Source organism: Lipophrys pholis (genome assembly GCF_963383615.2).
Source record: "Lipophrys pholis genome assembly, chromosome: 4".
Classification (NCBI taxonomy): domain Eukaryota; kingdom Metazoa; phylum Chordata; class Actinopteri; order Blenniiformes; family Blenniidae; genus Lipophrys; species Lipophrys pholis.
In genome coordinates, this window is record NC_137637.1 from 6,870,621 (window position 1) to 6,892,519 (window position 21,899).

At 40.9% G+C, this 21,899-nt stretch overlaps 1 protein-coding gene across 2 annotated transcripts; it reads left to right on the forward strand.

Moving 5' to 3' along the window:
• Positions 1-1,076: 1,076 nt before the first annotated feature.
• On the forward strand, positions 1,077-18,608 carry cldn19 (claudin 19). Of its 2 annotated transcripts, none has more exons than XM_080461718.1 (5): positions 1,077-1,900; positions 9,086-9,250; positions 9,556-9,640; positions 10,710-10,856; positions 17,689-18,608. In XM_080461718.1, the coding sequence occupies exons 1-5, from the start codon at positions 1,678-1,680 to the stop codon at positions 17,735-17,737; spliced, it is 669 nt and encodes a 222-aa protein (XP_080317844.1). In that variant the 5' UTR covers positions 1,077-1,677; the 3' UTR covers positions 17,738-18,608. The 2 variants fall into 2 exon arrangements, with proteins under 2 accessions (XP_080317844.1, XP_080317845.1); XM_080461719.1 differs by having other exon boundaries at positions 1,135-1,900; positions 17,147-18,601.
• The last annotated feature ends 3,291 nt before the right edge of the window (positions 18,609-21,899 follow it).

Consider the following 21,899-nt stretch of genomic DNA (forward strand, 5'->3'; position numbering starts at 1 on the left):
CTCATGTTTTAGAGTTATACCATCAGTCATTTCCCAAATCCGGTACTCTTCTAAATATGATAGACTTTAAACTGACCTCCATATGAATGTTGAATAAGCAGCCCTCGCTGTGGTTTTACCAAACTTCATGCATGTTTTTAAAAGGAGGTTGGACAAATGTTTTTTTATCTTGCTCTCCATGATCACCCTGATTTGTTGCTGATCTCTCGAAGTCTCCAGAAAGCCGGTCTGAGAAGATAGTGTGAGAACATGCTTGTTGTGTAGACGATCTGTACCCGTACACGAGTGAGTGGATACTGGGTGGGGGTGAGACATGTCTCTTACAGATGTGAGAAAACAGCCATGTCTGCGGGAGTGAGAGCGTCGACCGTCTAATTGGCGGAATAGAATTACTGAGTTAGTCTGAAGCGAATTGAAGCTAATTTAATGAGCCTTATTTGAAGGAGAGCCGATGGGGTGCTCAGCTGTGGGGAAAAAAAGAAAGAAAAACCGGTTTCTGAACTCCTCTCAGACACAAAAGGTCCGGAGTGTGTTCGCATTTACAGCTTGTAAGGATGTACAGTCGGCTGAACCCTTGCTCTGGCTTTCCCTTTCTCCCTCACTTCATTTGTGGAGGGGTTGCCATAGCGATGGGGGAGGCTTGCCTCGGCTGCCCATAATTTCCAGAGAGGCTGTCTGGATGTGACATGTCCTTTTCAGCCGAGGACATTGTTTGGATGCTGATTTATGCTGTGTTTGTTGCACTTTACCACACCCCCAGCTGTGATTGTTTCAAACTTTTTGAGGATCAATGTGTGAGCTACTTGATTTAAAAAAAAAAAAACCCAACAACAACAGCACGGTGAAGTTTAATTTGATACTTTTTGACTGAGAGTCCTGAAATGTGTTAAAACTGTGACTTTAATTCTGCTATTTTTCTCTCAAGCTTTTATTTTTTTGGGGGGGGCGGGCATTCTTCCCCTCTGTTTGAAACAGTTCTTATTCTCCCCAATGAGCCCGTCCCTCCTCCATCCCAGTGGGCGTTCCCACAATGCACCAGAGTCCAATCACAGCCAGGCCCTTCTCCCCATCCCATCATGGTCAGCCTGTTGTGTTCACATGTTCCTCTTTTTTTCCTTTTTATTTTTTTCTGCTAACCCTCATTGAGCAACTCAAGCTTGGAGCAGATGGAAAGATTGTAGTGGGGGGAAAGTGAGCAAGCAGTGAAGAGAAAGAGAGAGATTTTTCAAGAAGCCATGCAGAGACTGAGGCAGCCCAGAGACAATGCTTGATCAAGTGAACTGCTGAGGAACAAAAACTCCATCTTCCACTTCCAGAGATCCCCAGTGGGAGCAGGGAATCAGACGGGACAACCCAGAGGAGGAAGATATTACACTGACAAGTCAGTGTTTCTACTTTGACGGGCACAAAAAGAGAAGCAAAGAAAGGACGAGGAGAAACAGAAGAACCCTACAAATGCGAGTTAAATCAAAAAGGCAGGAGGACATGTTCAGAGGGACCAGAAAGTGAAGAGAAGAGTGAAAGAAGTAACAGGTGTGCCCACAAAGACTGCACAGAGGGGCGACACTCCATTGCCCAAGTTAAAAGCATTTATAAGGAAAGCCAGAAAAGAGCAAGGAAAGAGCAAGAGCAGTAGAGGGATTAAAAACACCACAACTGCTTTAAACAGAGAGAAGGATGGCCAACTCGGGTCTCCAGTTGTTGGGTTACTTTCTGGCACTGGGTGGCTGGATTGGCATCATCTCCACCACCGCCTTGCCACAGTGGAAGCAGTCATCGTATGCTGGCGATGCCATCATCACAGCCGTGGGTCTGTACGAAGGTCTGTGGATGAGCTGTGCCTCACAGAGTACAGGACAGGTGCAATGCAAGATCTTTGACTCCATGCTCTCGCTGGACAGTGAGTACCACTTTTCAATTTATCTTCACAATGTTCTAACTTGTATCATCAGTGCTCACAATGTTCTGTACAACCTCTGTAGTAAGAGATTCCATTGAACAATAGCTTTACTTGGTTGTGTTGATTTGCAAATAAAAGTTTCTTCAATCTCTCAGTTGCTCTTACAAATTGCTGCCTTTCTCAGTGAACTTCATTTTATTTTTGCCTTTTTGACAGGATACTTCTGTCGGACATGTGTTGCATGTGACATTTTCACAAAAAATATCAAAACTTTTGCACCACAAATGATAAGACTTATTTTTTGAGGAGCCATTCATTTCACACAACCTTGGAAGTGAAAAACAAAAGAAACAAAGTCCACCACAATATCTAACTCTAGTAAACAAGCTCTAAGGCTTGATCAACACTGCAGCTGTTGGCATCTTTAATGATTTTGTTTGTTAAAACTCCAAACCGGGCTGCACAGTGGTTTTCGAGATGGTCTCGGGTTCAAATACCAGCTGGGCTTTTCTGTTTTGAGTTTACATGTTTTCCCTGCCTGTGTGTGGGGGTTTCCTTCTCGTTTCTCTGTTTGCCCTGCGATGGACTGACGACCTGTCCACAGTGTGAGCTGGGATTGGCTCCAGTGCCCGAATGGATGGATGGATGGATGGTTGGATGGATGGATGGATGGATGGATGGATGGATGGATGGATGGATGGAGTGTGAGTGCAGAGTGGGATGGAGGGTGGGAGGACAGTGAGGAATGTGGGATTTGGACATAAATTATTATAGAATATGATCCTCTTGTCATCTCCTATCTTGAAACAGGTTTCTGTGACTGAGAATTCCCGGCACACAGATGCATCCATCTACTTCCTGCTTAAATCATCCAATTAGAGATTGTAATGAAAGGGTAAATGGTGACAGAGGTGGTGGTGATAGTGGCAGTGAGAGTCCGAAGGCATTTTCTCTCAACAAATTACCTGTTTCTCTTTGTGGTTACTTTTCCTGCACACCAGCCACACTTTTCGTTGGAATCACTTTTACAAACATTTAGGGTTAGGGTTAGGGTCTTGGATTAGTCATTGCAACAACACAGAGTTTTGGTAGAAATCCCTGCAGTGGGACGCCCCGAGCCAATCTCCCATCTTCATTGGGTTGGTTTCAGTTGTAAGAACGATGTATTGTCCTTGTGCATGAATAGAGGCTGTTATGAGAAGAAAAGGACAGTGTTGAGCCAGATACCAGAGATATTCTCAGAATGCTCTCTGTCTTCCCCACACGCATACATTGTTTCATTCGTCCAGCAACACGCCCAGTGTGTACAGATTCACACCAAAGACAAACCTTTACAGAAGATTCCACCACATGTTGCTCTGACCAATTCTACTCAATCAATCATGGGTTCATTCCACCGTTTCCCAGACAGATTACGAAAGGCAGCAGATGAAAACACGTGTATGAGGAAGACGCCGCAAGTCTGATAGTTGATTAAACACTCATCCGGTATACCGGTTTGATCTCAAGGAGCTCCTCTCCCCTGGATCCACTCGCAGCAGGCGCAGCATGTGATGGTGGGTATAATTGTTCACCAGACTGTGCTGCGCTCTACTGATGCAGCCAGCCAAGCAAGTGAGGTGGAAAATGCTGGAGGTTTACGAAGCCGTTTGCTCATAAAGAAGGTGATGATGATGATGTTGAGCGGCTGAAACAATTGTTTTTGTCAGAGGAGGGGGTTTGAATGGTGGTGCTGAAGGGACAGTTCTTTCTATTCAGTAACATCTGAGTCCCAATCACAAATGTGTCGACCTACACATGCCACTCTGTTGCCTAACACAGAATAACAATCTTCTTTCCATCAATATATGCAATGAGACCTGTGATATTTCTGGCAAAGTAGCTTGGATGTACAGCACAGAAGTTAAATCTGCTCAGTTAATGTACTTATCTTGTGGAGAAGTTGATTTTTTACTAACTGACCAAACAACCAACCAACAGCAATAAAACATACCTCCTGTCAGAGGTAGGTTACCAATCAGCGGATCTAAACCACACAATCTACCAGAAATGTAGCAGGGTTTACTTTTAGATTTCTTATTAGCTGCTTGAATGTTAATCACTCTGCATACGAATAATTCAGACTCAACATTATTTTACAATTTGGCCCAAGGATGAAATTTATTGACCAAAGCTTCAAGACAAAGTGCTGTGTTCAAACTACCAAAAGCCTGGCTTCAAAATTACAAAAAGCTAAAGTTCATCCATCCATCCATCCATCCATCCATCCATCCATCCATCCATCCATCCATCCATCCATCCATCCATCCATCCATCCATCTTCTTTCCCGCTTAGCCAATTCAGGGTCGCAGGGCACTTGAGCTGACCCCAGCGTACTGTGGGCGAAGGCAGGGCACACCCAGGACAGGTCGACAGTCTGTCACAGGCAAAACCTTAAGTCACAATCTTAATTTGCCTATATACATTGTCTTCAAAGAACTTTCATAAACGCGATAAAGCTTGTATTTTAAATCCATTTGTCAAAATATTCAATATCCAGTTGGAAATTTTTTTTTTAATTTGGAGCTAAAGATCTGAAGTGGCTTCTATACCTATCATACATGCTGGGAACTACCCTTTAATAAAAATAAATAAAATGACTCTTCACTGAGGATTTACATTTCAGACAGTGAGACATTATTTAAAGGGCCAAAAGCAGAAAGTTGCGGTCCATTGTCCTTTCATTTATCTCTGATTGTGAATATAAAAACAATTAGGTGAGACAGGCTTTCATTTTGCCATTTGAAGGAGTTACCATTTTATTGGAATTTGCTTTAATCCATTTGAAATTCAATTTTTAAAAGGATTAAAGTGTTTTTCATAATCAGGTACCTTTATACTAAGGCCAGGTTTCATCAGCAGACCAATACACATTTGCTATACTGTTGAGTATTTAGGGAAAAAGCAAGCATTACATTAACACACTGGCCTGAATACAATCTGTGTTCAATTGGACCTCTGCTTTTGTTTGAAGTTTTAGGTTCAAACACAAATATATACAGTGTGAAGGTTTTACTGTATGCAGTAAGAGAAAGCCATAGAAGTTATGAAACCTCAAGTTTACTGACTTCCTCAAATTGCCCTTAATTCTGCTTTGTGTTCTTTAACCTGTCATAGAACTTGAATATGAGCACCATCAATGAAGTGGTTGCCACTCCTGGCTTAAAGTGGGAAGGTCCCCAGTTAGAGGTGTGGGTTGAGTGGGGGGAGGTACTATGGTTTACTACCACAATCCAAAACATGCATTCAATTCCCATTGGTAACTTTAGTTTATCTGTTGGATTCTCTAAGAGTGTATGACTGTTTCTGTGTTTGCCCTGGCAACCTATTCAGGGTGTACCCTGCCTTCAAACACAGTAAGGTGGGATGGATGGATGGATGAATGGATGAATGGATGGATGGATGGATGGATGGATGGATGGATGGATGGATGGATGGATGGATGGATGGATGGATGGACAATTCAGCCATTGGTTGAGCCATTTGCTCTAATACTGGAGGCACATCTTTCACTGACTTCCTGGTTCACTGACTTCATCTCCAGACGAAATGATGGAGCACAGATAACAATACTGCCACCTAATGGATAAAATGCAGCATCGGGGGAAACTGGAATAAAACCATTGCGATAATACTAACACTTATGTGGTTATATTTTTTATGAGTTTGATCCAAGTGGTATTGCAATACTTTCCAATGAATCCAGCTTTAGTTCCAGTTTTTGACAGTTTACAATGGCGCCATAGTGGTTAGTGGAGTGAGCTGATAACGAGAAGGTCACTCATTTGGTTCTCTCTGATGCCGAAATGTTTCTTGATGTTCTTTTTTGTCATAACACATTCCTACCTTCAAATACAGTTTTGTCAAAGTGGAATTTAGTCCCACAACTAAACATCCACATTGTTGGACCAGTTTGACTTTTTCATAAAAAATCACTACTCCTGACCAATAATGGGATTTCGCACGGCTCAATATAATTATAATAACTTTATTTATATTGCACTTTTAAGAACAGTTGTTGCACAAAGTGCTTTACAGTAAAAATACACAAACATAAAAGTCAGGCGAGACAGAGGAGACAAGCAATTATTAAACAGATGGAAATTGCAGATGAAAATTATTGGCGACAAAACATCACAGGCCTCGGTGGCTATAAAGAGAGAGCATATGAAAGATAAATATGGCATAATTTTGATTAAGAACAGATCAATTGAATAAAAACAAGTGAAACTAAATGTAAGCTTCAAATAAAAGTCTATAGAAAAGGGTTTTCAGAGGAGATTTAAAAGAGGTCACTGATTCTGCAAGCCTTATCTCCTTGGGCAGGTCGTTCCAAAGTCGAGAGGCCCTGTTAGAGTCTGCATAGTCAACCTTAGACTTAAGTTTTGACTTTGGGATGACCAGAAGGGCTTGATCTGAGAATCTAAGGCTTGTATAGGGTCAGCAGGTCAGTACTATAACTTGGGGTGAGACCATGACGAGCTTTAAAAGTAATTAGCAAAATCTTAAAATGAATTCTAAAATGGACAGGGAGCCCGTGGAAGTCAGGATTGGTGTGATGTGTTGTCACCTGTTAAAACCAGGAAGAAGTGTTTAAGAAGTGCTTACCTTCAATTGGAAATATATAATTTGAAAACATTGCCACTCTGTTCTAGAGGAGCTTGATGAGCTGGAGTAATGCACAGAGCCCCACACAGTAACCAACACAAACAGCTACCACGGTTCTTCTGATTAGTCAGAACAATTGGGATACTTGTAGAATCGAGTTGACTGAAGGGAAATCAGTTCAGTGAAACTCAATTTTAGCTGGTTGAAGCAGAGAACATCATATTAGTGTGTTGAATTTACTAAGTGTCACTTGACTGTTCAAACAGATATTACGATTAGGCATGAGTGATCTCACAAAGAGACTTTACAGTGTTCACTCACACACTCACGCACGCACGCACGCACGCACGCACGCACGCACGCACACACACACAGCAGCAAGCACACACACTCATTGAAAGCTGGTGGCTGGCACCGCCAAACTTGGCAGTAGAAAGAGAGGGCCAGCCCATCCTCTATACCTCCCTCCTTCTCTCCCTCCCTTTAGCCTCGCCATCACCCTGAAGGTCCCCAAATGCCCTTGTGGTTTTTCAGTGAAAGAGGCCAGAGTGTTGTCATTTAACTTGAACCCCCGCTCACTCTCCGAAGAAGAAAGGAGGGATGCTGGAAAGGATGAAAAACAACCATAAGAAAGTATAATTGAACCTTTCTCTGCAGAGAGTTCAGATATTCCATCAAAAGGGGCAGTAGAGCCATAAAGCACACTTCAAACAACACTCCTTCGTCTTCCCTCCCATTATAAGTCCCTTCAGATCAACTTCTGAAATGCTGCTTAACTGTTGCACCATGAATGATGGTGTGTGTACTTCTGTCACAATGACAAATGATGACTTTGCTGCTCAGGCTTTTTTCACACAATTGCTTTTTATGAAGCATTTTCATTTTCTTGATCACATAATGCAATTCAATTTAAGTTGGTTCTGTTCTTTAGCTTTGGTAGCGTTATAATAATAACTCTGTGACCCAATGAGACTTAACCTCGTTGGATTTAATCTAGTTCACTCTGGGTTCAACTGAGCCTAGTCTTGTTAATAAATTTCATTGTAGAGATCGAAAACTGAGGATCACCTTCACCAAAGAGTGAGGCAATGCCCTGTGATGGGCTAATGCCATGCCCAGAATGTACTGGACTTTTTTTTAGACGGAATTAGATCCAGTTCCCTGTAGGTCTCGATGAATGAAACAAACACAAGATGGATTAGGATTAATTCAGATTTGTCTTAAGTTACCATTAAAATGACTTCTCCACCTTCCATATTTGTTTTAATCAATTTAGTTTCACATTGATGATCGGTTAAGCCATTGCGCAACCAAAAATCTGTACTAGTGTGTCCATCAAAAAGATTATATTCATTCATTCAATCTGAGCATAATGGGTATTATGTATGTATTATAGAAAAAAACTGTTTGACAAAACTCACAGGAAGCAGGCAGACCTGCCCTAGTTGTTGGAACAGTGTCAGAAGGAATCAGCAAAGTGAACTGTCATCAACAAGAAACATTTTTTAATTCTGCATGATGCGTTGTCTCACCATAACTTTTCTTCAGAATTTTGGAGGAAAAAAGTCCTCCAGCACAACTAAAATCTCTGGAATCGACAATAAATTAGCTTTTTACATGAGCTTCAAACCTCACCAATTGATCTTGAAGAAGTATTTTGAAATGTGTCTCACTGTTGGAAAGACACAGGGAAAACTCATCTGTGTATTTCTTACAGAGTGCAAAACACAGTCCAAAACAACCACCAGTAAGAAGGCACTGAGGAAAGTCATCTTGGATTCCGTTCCATCCAACTGTTTGGTAGATCAGAGATGCCATTTGACAAATGCAGACATATTCATTATGTGAGACTAAAGCTGCTGGCCTTTCCTGCCAACTTTTCGTTATAAAATGTTTTATGGCAATTACACCTCTTCGATGACTGTTGGATATCAACAATCCCCTCTGCTTGCTGTAAGCTCCCGTCAGGACTTCGACGGGACCTTTACGCACTCAGTCTTGCTCACAGAGCGTCTAATAGTTGCGGCAGTGGCGACAGCCCCACGGGAACAATCTGGCTTTGTGACGGGGCCACACAGATCTCACTGTGTGCAACATGTAAAGCAGGACCTCCTACAGCTGCTTTGTGCCAGAGAAAGAGAGGTTCATCTGTGTCGGTCCCACCTACAGCCGTCGCCAGTTTGCCAATATTGTGTACACATGTATGTGTGTGCATAAATATGTGTAAATATATTGCTCCCACTGAGTTATGTATGCATTGAAATCAATGTGGGAAGCAAATTAGATTTTTGAAAAGACAAGAACCACAGTGGACCGACATTAGAGAAGATCAGGAGGATCATTTAAGGTCCCAAAAGCTCAGGCCTGAGAGAGAGAGAGAGAGAGAGAGAGAGAGAGAGAGAGAGAGAGAGAGAGAGAGAGAGAGAGAGAGAGAGAGATTATCCCCTCATGACGTTCTTCCATCCCTTTCTACCTGTATTTCTTATCTTCTATTGCATCATCAACCCTCACCACTACTCCTTCCTTTCCAAATCTAGTCCACATCCAGACCTGCCGAGCCCTCATGGTGGTGTCGGTGTTGCTGGGCTTCATCGGCATCATCGTCAGCGTGGTGGGCATGAAGTGCACCAAAGTGGGCGATAACAATCCGTCCACCAAGACCCGCATCGCCGTGACTGGAGGAGCGCTCTTCCTGCTCGCAGGTGACATTCCTGTTCAGTTGGCCTTAGTTTTCCACCTAAAAGACACTTAGTGCATTCAGCTGGAGTGATTTGGTGTTTCTCTGGCTGGAATGTCTCGCTGAGGCATCCCTGATGTAATTGGAGTTGCATGATGTAAACAGGAAGAGGTAATTTGAGAGACATTAGCTTCGAACTGCATGCATAATCCCAAAGGATGAAATTTACTGAACATTAACCTCCATCTGAGGTTTTATTTTATACTGTTGCAGCTACAAATGTTTGTAGATTGAATAAACCACTGAAGCAGTAGTCTCCTCCTCTTGCAGGTCTGTGCACATTGGTGTCTGTATCCTGGTATGCCACCCAGGTGTCCTATCAGTTCTTCAACCCAAATACGCCACCCAACGCCAGGTATGTGCACCACCCAGTGGCCAAATAGGCATCAACACACACCCTAAAGTGCTGAAGTCAACAGTAAAAAAATCATGAATGTTAAAATTCTTTACCTTTGTAAATTGGAAATATTTGATTTCCAGTTGTTCCGACGAACAATGTTTTAGCGAATGACTACGGACGCCCCGTTTACACAACACACACAAAACTTTTGTTGCATTTTGGGTGTCTGTTTACACGATAATGGTGGTTGTTGCCACTGAAAATGTTACTTTTGGGAAATGGCTCCCAAAGTGGAAGCTTTCTAAAACGACGGGGGAAAATTACACTTTTCGGAAATGTTTGGGCCCTGTCTCCGTGTAGACGGTGGAAACGCTGCTACTGGTTCTGCGCACCACTGCCATAGTAACTAGTTGTTGTGCACATGCTCAGTAGATAAACAATAGGAATAATGTTTCCTCCGTGGTGTCATGACTCCCAGTCCATATTCTCCTGGACTTGGTAGTTTTATTTTGACAGTCACTGTAATAACAATCCAACTTTGCCGTCTGTCCACTAGAATGTCTGTGTTCTCCCATTGTTAATGTTTAGAGCAGATGGTTCTCTGCTGCACGTGTGTGTGACCTCATTACAATAACAAGCAACAGCACCCCTAGTGGCTCAACATGTGAACTACCTTGTTTTCAGTGTTTCTGTCATATCTGTGTCAACGGACACCATTTTCAAAACGTTGCCAAGTAAAAACCAAAGTTTTCTGAAACGAAAATACAAAAACTGTGTTGTTTCTCTTAAAATGTTGTCATGTAAACGAGGAATAAGTTGCTAATATCGGATTTCCATTAGTGGCAGAAGCTCTAATTGTTCAGGTCAATGGCGATGAAGACATCATTACTTAGTAATAAGTATGTGTTAATCAAGTTTTTGGTTGTTGCTTGAACCTTAAATTGTTAATAAGTTCTTGGATATTAGTCATGGATAATTTTTGGCATCCGGCTTGTTAAAGGTCCTATAAGATATCTTGTTGGAACAAAATGTTGGAAAAGGTAAGATGGTCCTCTAAAGTCATTCCTGTTTTTCTCGACTGTAGGTATGAATTCGGCTCGGCCCTGTTTGTGGGCTGGGCAGCGGCCAGTCTGACGGTTCTGGGCGGCTCCTTGCTGTGCTGCTCCTGCTCCAAAGATGACATGCGAGGGCAGCAATATTACCGCCAATCACAGCCTTCCACAGCCAGGGAGTACGTGTAAACCCCAAACCCTTGAAGCAGTCACCCAAACAGAGAGCAGAGGACACGCTTGGCACTCCTTCAGACAAGTGTTTTTCCAACCCTGAAATTACACCTGCTTAAACAAAACAAAAAGACTATTATGCATGCACACATGCAAATAAATACCACTCACTTGCTTGAATTCTTATGCAGAAACACGCCTGAGACGATATTCCTCACAAGCACGTTTTCACAGTTGTATATATTCTTGCAGCTAAAAGACTTATAAGCTTTGAATATGTGTGAGCAGGCAGGCTACATGTTATTAATAATCCAGCTACATATACGACTAAATTAAAATTGCCTTGATGCTATCACTAAATGTACTTGACAAAGAACACAGAGGAGCATCATTTAGAGTAATTTTCAAACACCAGCACCACAGAAGTTACAAGCATGTCCTGTGCTTCCTGGTTGGAGCTGTATTGGTGACTTACCTCTATATTGCTTTGTGCATTCACACTCTGGTACTGCAGTTGGACTGGAAAGAAAAAAAAAGTTACTGTGCAAAATCAAGAACATTCTTTCCAATTGCAAAGAGTTTTGCATTTAAAATAGCTCTTAAGCATTTTTATACTTTTTCAAAGCTTGGAATGCCAATCAGTCATTTACTTGTTTTCTTGTTGACCTAAAAGTCATCAAATCTAATCATCATTCCAGAAAACACAGACTTTAGCCAATAAGATATCTACAAGTTGCTCTACATCTGAGAGGAACAGCTCATGGGTCATTGAATTGGCCAAGAAGCAGCTGCATTCAGCGCTACAAAGGCTTCAAGCAGCCTTTTGAACCAACTAAACACAGTTTCATCTTCTATACTTACATCTCACAGAACAGCTTGATAAGCACACAGAGACACAATCTGAACTGCAGAAATGAAGGTGAACTGTTGGCTGAAATTGTCTGTGTAGCTTGTAATGAGTATGAATGCTGCTGATGATTATCACTAAAAAGAGTAGAGCTTCTCACCCACATGTATCATCATGCTCCATTTACTAATGCCATCACTGCAGATTCATTCTCTCCTTCCTCTCATTATCTGCTGTGTAACCAAATGAATGACTGAGATCTAACCTGTTTCACACTTTTGACACTCAAAATAAACTTACTGGAAAACATCATGTGCAAGATACAAGCATTTAAACTAAGAACTACAATAATACTGAAAATACAGAGAAGTGTTTTGAATAATTGACTTGAAAAGAATACACACTGATCATGACCAACAATCAGCCACAACATTAAAACCAAACAAAAAACAGTTAATTCATTACACTGGAATGTGCCTAGAAGTAAGATCTATGGCTACGTTCACAGGGCAGGTCTTGATGCTCAATTCCGATTATTTGCTGTTATCCGATTTTTTGCGTTATAATTCACATCACATTTTAATGAGACTGCCCTGTGATCGGACCAGACGGTTTGGGGTTCCAGATCACAAGTGCAGAGGACGCTGTTGACTGAAGTAAATATGGCTGGTATGCCAGTCAGCACCAGGTTTGCCAGATGTGACTCAATATTTTCAGGCCAAACAACATAAAACCCTCCCACCTCAATAAAAACCAGCCCAAATCTTAGTCTGTGTAGAAATTATGTTAAAACCATAAAACTATCATATTTGTAATAAAGAACACGCCATGAACACACAAATGCACAAAATAAAGTTAAAAGGTAAGAGAATTTGGCTCCCCAATGAGGGAATACCCGCCAAACCTGGCAACACAGGTCAGCCCATGTAGATCAATTTTCAAGTGGTTGTCAAATACGAGCTGACAAAGTCCAGACAACATGACAAGGGAAAGAAGAAGGAGAATGAGGATAAAATAGTATAGCTTTTAACGTTTTGGCGGTGCCGCTTTCTCCGGCGCTTATTAGATATGATCGAGGCCTGGGCCTGATGTGAAAAAAATCGGAATTGGACCTTTCACACAACCGGTTAGATATGGGTCACTTGTGAGCAAAAAACCTGAATTGGGTCACATTTTCCTGCAGTGTGAAGGTGCACGCCAAGGTGCCAAGTAGCTAAAAAGTTGAGGTGCCAAAAAGAAAAAAAATGTAGTTGCAAGGATGTCAGTGACTTTAATGAGGACCAGATTGTAATTGATTGTAAGTGATCTGCTTAGATTTTTCTGGTGTTTACAAAATGAGAAAAATGTGGCAATGGAAACTTGGGCAACCAAGGTTTACAGTGGAGTGGACCACGTAGACCCAGCCCCAGAGCATTACTCTAGTAGAAATGATAACAACAAGTCAGAACACAGCAGGACTGATTTATTACAATCATGTATAAATTGTGCAAAAGTGCATGTCCATGTAAGCATGTAACCTTATGGTTTCCCTGCAACAGGTGAACAAATGAGAATAGTGCCATAGATCACCTGCAAAGAGCAGTACTCAGATCAGGGTTTCTCATGCGTCGTGCCACATAAACATGAGGATGATCTACATGAATCGGCATCATTCATGAGTTTATTTCCTTAAGTTGAGGCCCTGTTAACACGACAACGAAGTGTATCCGCAAAACTCCATTTAAACGACACTGGTGTGGGGATCCACTGTATCCACAAAGTTTTAATACCGGCTCCAAAGGTGGAAAGATTCTTTCACAGCCATGATTCCCCTCTGCAGAGACTGCCGGAGGCAGCAGAATGCTCTTACTGCGCATGTGCATATCTCTCCCTCCCTAATCATTGAAAATAGTTCTTTCTGCTCATCCGCCTGTAAACAAACATGGCGGACTCGTAGTGGTATGACTCATGGTCTGTATTCTAGTTTTATCATCCGTATGACTAGTTTCATAGTTGAGACTCACCCCTGATAGCATCCGATTTGTCATCTGTCCATATGGCTATTGGGTACTCTCAATTTTATTCACTTTTAAAGTGTATTGGTCTCTGCATACTTGTGCGTGGTTTCATTACAAAAACAAGCAATAGCGCCTTCCCGTGGCCTGGCATACTAACTACATCGTTGTCAGTGTGTCCACTGCTGCAGTGTAAACTCACTTCTTTTTTTAACAGATTAGGTGAAACGTTGTCATGTAAACGGGACCTGACTGATTAGGTCTGAATGCTGAGCACCCACAAGTACACGGAAGTTATCAAGTATATTGGAGCTATTTACAAAAAAAGGGGACTTGGGACCTTGTTGGAAACAAAGTTAGATTTCTTTTTCTAAAGCATCACCTCTTCAAACGCTTTAAAAACAGATGCAATCATAAATAACACAAACATATCACATTGTACATTAATCTATTAGCATAAACTCTTCCCTGTATTTTGCATGATCGGAGACATCTAATCAATATCCCATATTTCTGAAGACAATTGTGCTAAATTACCAGTGAGTGCTATTTTGTCTTTTTGCCACAGTATTTCTTGATTTCTTGTCTTCATTTAATGTGATAAGAAAAGCATAACAGGCAGCTCAACATGCTAACCAGCTACATACCCAGCTTACAGATCTTTTACAGGGTTAAAAGATCATCTGCTATTATCACGGTACAAGATATGGCAATACAAACTTCTTAAGGTTTACTTCTCACTCAGACGTTATGGTGGCACAATGAAGACATACACCACTATTGTGCAGGTGGTTTTAATGTTGTGGCTGATCCTATCCAACCAACAGGCGTTTTGCAAGCCTCGGACCAATCCCTGCAGCTAAGATACAATACATGAGTGCAGCTATCCCTCCATTAGGGCTTGAAAAATTCAAGTGTAGAGCCAAATTGGCTCTTGAGTTGCCCCTTGATGCTCGCACATTATTTGAGTTTCTGAAAGAGACGGTCCATCATTGTTCCACATAATAAAGTCATTAACTTTTCTCAGAATAGGTCCCAGTAGCCTCATTTCCTGGTCATAAGGCCTCCCTTCTTGGAAGACACTTGTTTGTGGAGTGTTCCATTCTTTTCTGAATGGCAGGAAGGCTGTGGGTCTTTAAAGAATCCTTGTAAATAAAAGAGATGATGAGCATCTGTGTTCCGCTGTAGCAGCTGTGCTTTGAATGACTGCTCAACAACAAGCACGGAAAACTACCTGCAAAGCTATGGCCAAAGACTAAAAAACAGCGTAAAACAGATTATATGTGTAAGACAATTTGGGAAATACTGTCTGAATTGAACTTTAACTGATTGAGATTTAAATTAAAAAAATGATAACCTCGTCACACTCATCGATTAAATGTGATCCGATGGCACTTTTAGAGAAAATGCAGACTGGATAGCAATCTAACCTACAAACAAATCTTAAATTAATAACCGACATTCAGCATGTATATATTGATTGTACCAAGCGCTCCTTTGCTACTTCGAGACACAGACGCGTTTATGGAGCTGCTGTTTTGTGCGTCAGGAGACGACACATAAGCGGGGCATAAGGACGACAAAACAGCTATCACACTACCTGGCGATAAAACTAAGACAAAGATAGAATCTGCACAGCCAGTAAGCTGATTTTCTATCCTTTGGTCAGGAACAAATGACTATGCTGACCAACTAACTTAGCTCTTGCTTTCTATCAGGAGACAGTGAAAAGGTTTGCTCCCGGAAGATAACAGATGACACAATTCTAAAAGTTGGACAGAACATTTTAAAGATGCTTCAAAAATGGATTCTTTATAGTGTTTACATTAAAAAAGCACAGATATCGATACCAGTACTGGGTATTGATTCCGATATTGCAGAGTACTTGTGCTGGTAAAAGCTCCCCGTTACAACCTGGCGAGAACTATGGGATGTCATTCATCAGCAACATCAGCAGCAGGTAGACAAAAGAAGACAAGTAATCTCCACGGTTTGTAGATTCTTTAATATTAATGAGAATTACAGAAGTGAAACTGATTGTAAATGATGTTCTGGCAAAATATCAAGAGGAGGAAAAAGATAGTTGGTACAACAACACTAACTTAATCACCAGAGACATTTGGACCAGCAGAGTTAAAACTATGTTACTCAGTAGCTTTACTGCTCAGTGGATCAGGAGGATTTTACTCGAGCCATGCTACATGTTACATGCTGCATGCTTTTAAATATTTTCCAGGTATCCTGCATGTTCAAAATCTGTAGCGGGCTAAGGACAACAGACCTGAGATAGTTATAGTTTACATATTTATTAACAAGAAACATCATATTCACCCTGCGGTTCATACAGGTCCGGCCGTGCCCTCCCCTCCACTTAAAGTGAAGAAAAGAGACCGTTTCAACCACAAACACAGTCTTATAGTGCGGTCCGCCATACGAATACTTCCTGTGACCCATGACCCATGACCCACTTCCGGTCCTCTCCGGGCCAATCACAGTGGAGGATTCCTGACCCCGCAGTTATCCTCTTCTCCTCAAGGGGGACTCCAGGGGCATTTTCTCACGGTTCTCTCTCTTTATGTTGAAGACGTTTGGGTTGTTCCATATTTACATTACGAAAGCTATATTGAGGCCAGAATAGTTGAACATTCCCCCTTTAGACGCATGCTATGTGTCGATGCTACGTGGTAAAGAGTTTTGGGGCTCACTCCAGTGAAGCTACATGCTAAACAATTAAAGTATGACTGATGCACTCATTAACAGCGAGCTGGAGCGTGTGGCGACTCACAGCGAGCTTGGGCCTTTGGTCTACAGTCTAAAGTCCACATAGGGCAACGCGTAGCCGCTACCCACTGAGCTATACATACTGTACAGACAGTCGTATACTGGAACCTTCAAGCTGTTGGAGGTGACGTAGCATCGACACAGAGGCTGTGTGAAGCCGGTTCGTGCAACGCATCGCCTCTCGCATCGTTTCCATGTGGAGTATGAATTAGGCTTTATGGCAACTAACAAATACTCATATCAGTACTCGGTATCGGCAAGTAGCAAAAGGTTAGTACTCGTACTTTACAAAAGTGGTACCGGTGCATCTCTAGTTTAGATAAATTTATCATAGCTTTGTATTTAATGTAATGTCAACTTTACCAGCTAATCTCACCAATCAAAACAAAGTCCTTCTTTACACTAGTGATGGAGATTTACTGCTAACTAAAGTGTGCCATCAATATCTAACTTATTGTGCTCCTCCAGCCTTTTTATTTCAAATAAAAAAAGAAAAAAGTAATCTCTTCAACCTGTAGCCAGCTGACATGTAGCAGCAGCTCCTCCAACCCTCTTTGTTAACGTCACCATCATCCCGCTGGCTCGGTAACGCTGTGCGATAGGACTTTATGTGTCTCGTGTTTCCCCTCCTGTCGTCTTATCCTGTCTTCTGTCTTCTTCTCTCCTCTTAATTCAGGGCAGAGTTGTTGAGTGAAACTAGTTTCCCTGACTGATCAGCCCCTGCGTTTTTATCGAGGACTGTCCGACTGTCCCACCACTGTCTCACACCTCCTATTTCTTTCTTGCTTTCCTGTTGCCCCAGATTTGGAAACCCTCTCATAGACGATCCCCTTCTTTTCTCAGTATCTGCACCTTATCAGTTTGAATGGGGACTGAGATCTCACTTTTACCCAATTCTCCTGTTTTCCCTCAGCATCTGAGCCTTTTCTGTAAATATGGACTCTTAAAGGAATTTGTGTTCAGACCTTTTCTTTAAGAAATGAGGTGTTCACCATACAGCATACCCCTCACCCCTTCAGCCCCCTCCCTATCTGTCCTGTATTTGGCTGAAATTTAACCTTGATATGAAACACTGTTTTGGGTATTTTGTTGCGCTGATTTATGATTTCACTTATATCCTATGACCTCTGGGTTTTTTTGTAAATGTCATTGGGTTTAACTGTCTGTTGTGACTGTACTTTGACTGAAACGTGTCTTTTTTTCCCTTTTGAATTGCAGACCAAATGTTAAAAGTACCCCACCAGAGAAAAGGGAGCAGTACTTGTAGTTTGGGAGTCTTCTGGCCTTACCATGGTTTAGATTCTGTTGAGAAGTAAACAAAAAAACAAACAAAAAAAACCCTCTTACTGAGGAATTCAAAACAGACAAGAACAAATTTACGGACAGAAAATATTCAAGTATATTGCAGCAGCTCAAATGAGAGTCTTTCTTAAAGCTGAAATTTCATGAATTGGATGTTTGAAGGGGTTCAGAGATGATATCCTTGTCTTGTCTGTATTGTTGACTTTGGGAGAGACTGTCATATTCAGGGTATGTCCTCCATAACATGTTAAAATGCCCAGGTGTATATACCACCTCCATTCCTTTTTTTTCCCCACTACAATGTAATGTTTTACTACAGTGCCTTATAACATATGTTTGTGCACATGTATGTGTTTGACTACATGGATTCTTGATAGTCATCCATCCCGTCTGAGGGATGTGTGTCCAAACTTTCTCTGCCTTATTCTGTCTGGAATTCTGAAAATGAATGTGAAGTTATTTTCCAGCACTACTTATTAAAGACACACAATATGTCCAGCACGAGGCCTTACTGTCTGTAAGAAGCTGTGCTCCTGTTTCCAAGCAACCTGGATTGAGGATATACGACTACATTCATTTTTCCTCTGTTAAGTGCCAATATGATTTTGCATGAACGACAGAGTCGTTGTATTGTTGACTCGAAAGGATGTACTGTACCGCGTGCTGTCTCCTGTACTAAGGAACACTCAGGTCTCTGAGTGTTCAAAAAGCCTGCATTTATTTACCATGCCATTCCTTTCTCTAATATTTACCTCCTCTATGTTGTGTATCATCTCATTCACAGTATACCCTTTGCCTGTGTCTTTTAGAATGAAGTAAACAGAGACTTAAAAAGCAAATGTGGCTCAGACTCAGTTCCTTATCACTCTTTCTTCACTTTTTGCCCTGGTCTGACTTTTCACTCGCCACCACCACCCCTCCACTTGATTTCTCCTTTGCAGCTCAAATACTTCTTTTGCACCCTGTTGTTCAATAATTGCAGACGTGGAATTCCACTTCTGCTCCACTGGACTGGAGCACATTCTCAGAGGTGGACTGGCACATGCTCGCAGCAGAAACAGCAGACCAAAAAGGCTTCAGTTTTCTATTTTTGTTCCCTTGAAATCAGTAAACATTGGTTAAAACCATGAGTTAAATGAAGTATTTGAATTTTTGACAGTGAATTACAGAATATTTAAAGTCCAGATCTTCATAGGGACCCTTCGACTGATAAGACTAAAAAGTCAAGCCTCATTGATCCCAGAATAAACAATTTATGTACAGCTTACCCAGTCCCATCAACAGCCCTCCAGTAACGGTCAGATCCTTGCTGGCCCCATTAGTGGTTCCCGGAAGCTTTCACAGATCATAAATGTCTTTATTTGAAATCAAGGTTGTTGTTTTTTTTTTATAATTCCTCAATAAAAATAAGTAATACACCCCATTACTTATTTTCAGTAGTTCAGTCAAAACAGCTAAAATGGCAAAAATAAATAAATAGCTAAAGCTTGTGGCTTTAAAAATTTAGAAAAGGAAACTGGCAAAATGTAACAGAGTCTTAATATCTAGAGTGATTACAATTTAAAAAACAAACAAACTTCTGAATCAGGTTTATTGCCAAACATAGTTTACATAATACGAGGAATTTATTTTGATGACATGGCTGCAGCACAGAATAAGGTGAAAAGTACAACAGGAAGGAAAAACTGCAAACAAAGTGAAACAAAGTCACTTAAGTGTTGACTGTCGAACGAAAACATTGATTTAAAAAAATAAAGAAATTCAGAGCCGAGGTATCGATGATATGAAGCTAGCTTCTTCATTGCTATCAAACTAGCCTCAAACACATGCTTGAAGCAACAGATAGTTTTTTTTTTTGTTTTTTTTTAAACAATTAACTGTATTTTACTCTGCAAGGTTTCTTTAAAATTGTACTTTTGTTGAAATTGTAGTAAGTTTCAGTAGTAAAAGTTTGATTTGGTTAAAATAGTAATTTTCATCTGGCACACTCAAGATGAAATTGGGCTCTATGTGGCCCCTGAACTAAAAGGTGTCAGACACACCCCTGGCCTACCATGACAAACATGAAAAATACTTAATATGAAAAATGGCAAATGTTCAAAAACAGGTAAATAACCAAAATAGATGAACTGGCTAAAAGCCACTAAAAATGGTAAAGCCACTAAAAACGCCACAAAAGCTAAAAGCTTAAAACTCAAAGATCACCTGTCCACTGTATGTAACCTGAGATAAAAAAAAAATGTTATGGAACTAGTAGAATGATCAATAGAACTTTATGAGCAGTGTTATCCTGGCTTTAAAGTTAAACCTGTTTTGCAGCTCAATTTCATTTGATCAAAATGACTAAAATTGCTCTTTTTGTCAAAAGTAGCAAGCTAACTAATCATGCTACATGGACCTCACAAAGGTGAAAACACCATCATGTCTGACAGCATAGATCAACTTCCACATGAGAGAAAATTAGGCAATCTGAGATGTAAACCGTTGAAGGCAAAGAGACAAAGGGTACAACCGAATTGTCCCTCCTATTGCCTTTCCCCATCTACTTCTCCTTAACCCCGGAAGTGTTTAAGTGGTGGCCATGAAATAAACATAGGAAAGGAGGCTCAATGCTTCCGTTAGAACCTCCTTTAGCTGAGGAAACACTGATGCATCCTTTACAGAGGGAGACCAGATCATGCTGCCCCACAATTCCTTTCAGCCACAATATTTAAAGGGACCCGTTCAGGGAAACTTACATGACTCAATGCAGATCATTTTGAGTTACGAATGCAGTCATATGCCTTGAACACCTTTAAATGATCTAAAACTCATATCCCAACTATGAATATTATGCGGATGTTGTAAAATAACAGTAAAGTAAATTTTGTTGTGCAGCCTATTCTCAGTTTGTATTGGTTATTTACATCAGCGTTTAGAGACTCAAGAGAAAGTGTTATAAATGCGCTTTTTGCTGTCCATTTTTGGAGATTGTTAGTTTTTTCACCATGAATGACCTCACTAACCTGCGCCGCTGTATTGTGTTTTATTGCCATGTGACTCTGCAATACCATGGATCTCTGTTCCGATCCAGCACCTAGTAAAACCACAGAGCGAATCAGAAATACCTACCTACATAATACCTGTTACAAAATTCTGTATGTGTCCAACTGATTTCGTGGTAGGAGAAATTAAAGATTCTTTCAAATTACAGCTATTAAAAATACACCAAGGCAAACAATAGTCTTTCTCTGATCTTAAATGCCAGCATGTGTAGTATGAAAATGAATGGGTTTTGGGGTTGGTTTACTTGAAATGACAGTTGAGTTTAATGAAAACTAAAGTCAACCTCAGGGAGAGTTCCACCACCACATCAATCCATCTTTCAAAGCATTTTAGGATTGTGCCTCAAAAAAGACTTACAAAATAAACTGTGCTTCAGCCATTAACAAATCTAAACATTTACAAAATTCTGGACACAATTCTGTTTGTGTAGCGAGACAAGGGAGGTGAGACGTATGCAAGTTCGAGTGATAGTATGTATACTCTAAATACCAGAAGCCAGACAACGCCACCCTGGGAATTTCACCTAGGGATTTCACCCAGGGAAAGAACACAGGTTTGTTTCCCAAAGGCAGCAGACGTGGTTCCGTTGAAAAGAAATAAAGTTTTTATTAAATAATTACTTTAAAGGTTAAAAGTCATACAAATGTTAAGTCAAAGGGTTTACCAGTAGGGTGAAGGATCAACTAGGGAAATGAGGATCTCAAAGGAATCTCCCCAGAGACACGTGGGCACTAACACTCCAATCATAAAGGACACACTCAAACCAGCGGTGCACAGCACAGCACCCAGGGCAATTAAGAGGGGTTCCCCTCAAAATCATACCAAGTCAAAAATAAACATTTCCAAAACACATTAATCCCAATTAGATAACCAAAAGAATATCACAGATAATAGGTCACAGTAAAACAAATCAGAAGTCCATGAAATTAATAAGAATCACGCAAAAGGATGATCAGAGAATTAATGAAATTAATCCTTCTCACATATGCATGTAATTAAATATATCCTAGAGTAAAAGGGTGGCTGCTAATTGTGCAGTTCATAAAGATAAAACCAACTAAGTCACAGCCAGCTCTAAGCAG